Below are 2439 nucleotides of genomic sequence, written 5' to 3'. Positions count from 1 at the left end.
GCGGAGGAAGGCATTTCTCTCTACCTGGCCCCTCCCTGTAGCGACTGTGCCCACAGGACTAAGAGGTTTCTGTGCAAACAACTCGCCCACTTTGGTTTGGTCTGGGTGTGTTCAGTGAAGGCATCGGCAAAGGCTCTCCCCCGGGGAGCCACCTGGCTGGAACTCTGTCTCCTCCTGTGAAACCTATGAGCACTGTGAGTACTTTAATTATCTTCATTTATTTATTGGATAGAGACAGCCAGAAATCGAGAGGGAAAGGGGAGAGACCAGAGACACCTGCAGCCCCTGCTTCACCACGTGCAAAGCTTCCCCCTGCAGGTGGGGAGCGGGGGTTCGAACCCTGGTCCTCGCGCACTGTAACATGTGCGCTCCACCAGGTGCGCCACCACCTGGCCCCTGGATATAGTATTTTCTGCAAGTGAATTAACATTCATGTTTATTTTCAGATTTTCTATTGGTCTCAAACTCACAGAATATTTAAGGTGAGCGACACTGGTGAAAAGAGAATTAAGTGAGGAAGACTTTCAAACCTGGGAGCAGAGACCTCAACTCGGGGTCCCTGTCCTGGCCTCCGGAGACACGCACGTCCAGGCCTCTGTGGGTTCTCGGGGAGACCGGACTTGGGGGCCAGGCCGGCGCCCGTACGCAGGGACAGACAGACCTGAGGCTGTGAGAGCGGGTGCTGGGAGGGGCTGCGGGGTCCCGAGCTGAATGTGCGCAGGGCCAGGGCCCTGGCTAAGAGCCCTGTCCACCCTCCCCTCTTCCCGTGACAGGCACCAGGAGCGGGGCCGGCGGGTGAACAGAGGCCGGAGCGAACACCACGGGCTCCCCATCCGTCACGATGACCTTATGTCCAAGCTCAGCACATAGATCTGGGCTGTTGGCAATAAAAGTCCTCTTTGAAAATCCAAAGTGCTGGTTAAAGGTCTTCTTGCAAGAATGTGAGTCCTCGGTGGTGACAGATACATCCAACGCGACAGCCAGAGCCAGGAACGCCAGGCCGCTGTGCCATTTCTACCACGCGGTCTACGCTTTGGTGATGGTCGTTGGCCTCCTGGGCCTGCTGGGGAACGGGGCCGTCGTCTGGCTGCTGGGCTTCCGCGTGCAGAGGACCCCCTTCTCCGTCTACATCCTCAACCTGGCCTGTGCCGACTTCCTCTTCCTCCTGGGCAACATTGCCTGGCTCACCATCATCATCTCGAGCCATCACCTGAATATGGCCAAGGCCCTCGTGGAAGCCGTGAAGCAGGCCTCCTTGCTGGCCAGCGTGTGTCTGCTGATGGCCGTCAGCACCCAGCGCTGCGTCTCCGTCCCCTACCCCGTCTGGTACCGCTGCCACCGCCCGGCCCACCTCTCCTCCGCTGTCTGCGCCCTCATCTGGGTGCTGGCATCTTGTTCCGGGACGTTAGGACCTTTCTGTTCTTACTTTGCTTCCCCGTCGTGTCACAGAATCTACCTGTTCTATTACGTGGTGTCTCTGCTGACATCGCTGGTGCTCTGTGCGTCCAGCCTGGCCCTGCTGCTCCGGGTCCGCTGCGGCTCTGGGCGGCGGCGGCCCGGCAGGCTGTACCTGACCATCGCGCTCAGCGTGCTGGCCTTCCTTCTGCTGGGGCTGCCCTTGGACACCGTGCTGGTGGCCACTCTGTACTCAGACACGTTTCCTTATTTTGACGTCCTCCTGCCCACGCTCTACTTGCTGTCCATCCTCAACAGCGTGGTGAACCCCCTCATCTACTTCTTTGTGGGGAGGTACAGGCAGCCACGGGGCCACAGGCCTCTCCGAGAGGTGCTGCAGAGTGCGCTGACAGATGAGGAGGAAAGGGATAGGCAGAGAGGGGCACCCAGCCCACGCCTGGAAGTGACGTCTGTGTGAGTCCTGGCAGGGAGGGGCTGGCAGCTCTGCTGGGGTCACGTTCTGATGCGTACAGAACCGAGCTGAAGGGGCTGGGTGGTGGCGCACCTGGTTGAGCGCATGTATCCCAGGGCACAAGGACCCGGGTTTGAGCCCCTGTCCCCATCTGCAGGGGGAAAGCTTTATGAGTGGTGAAGCAGGGCTGCAGGTGTCTCTCTGTCTATCTCCTCTATCACCCCCCTCCCTCTTGATTTCTGGCTGTCTCTATCCAATAAATAAAGATAATAATAAATAAAACATTTACAAAACTATTAAAAAAATACAGTTTCCCATAGTGGAGACTGTCATCATTGAAAAAACAAAACAAACAAGCTGAAGTCAGGTTTACATCACTTTGGGTGATGCCAGATATCCCGCTGTGCCAAGGTTCACCACACACACGCTCACCCCCGCCCCATCTTTAAGGTGCAGCAAACCTGTGAGGAGTAGCCTCCTCAGAACGCTGAAACATTTAGCGAAACATTTCTTTTCATTACTTACAGGCTAACCTACAACAAACGTTGCCCCAGAGTGTGTGTGGTGTGTGT

The 2439-nt window shown here is 56.9% G+C and overlaps 1 protein-coding gene across 1 annotated transcript; it reads left to right on the top strand.

Moving 5' to 3' along the window:
• Positions 1 to 841: 841 nt before the first annotated feature.
• On the top strand, positions 842 to 1873 carry LOC103125102 (mas-related G-protein coupled receptor member A2-like). The gene has a single exon (XM_007535868.2). It carries the CDS (start codon positions 842 to 844, stop codon positions 1871 to 1873), a length of 1032 nt encoding a protein of 343 aa, XP_007535930.1.
• Positions 1874 to 2439: the final 566 nt, after the last annotated feature.

The sequence above is a fragment of the Erinaceus europaeus genome, unplaced genomic scaffold (assembly GCF_950295315.1).
Source record: "Erinaceus europaeus unplaced genomic scaffold, mEriEur2.1 scaffold_1133, whole genome shotgun sequence".
Lineage (NCBI taxonomy): Eukaryota > Metazoa > Chordata > Mammalia > Eulipotyphla > Erinaceidae > Erinaceus > Erinaceus europaeus.
This window is presented reverse-complemented; position numbering and strand designations above follow the sequence as displayed.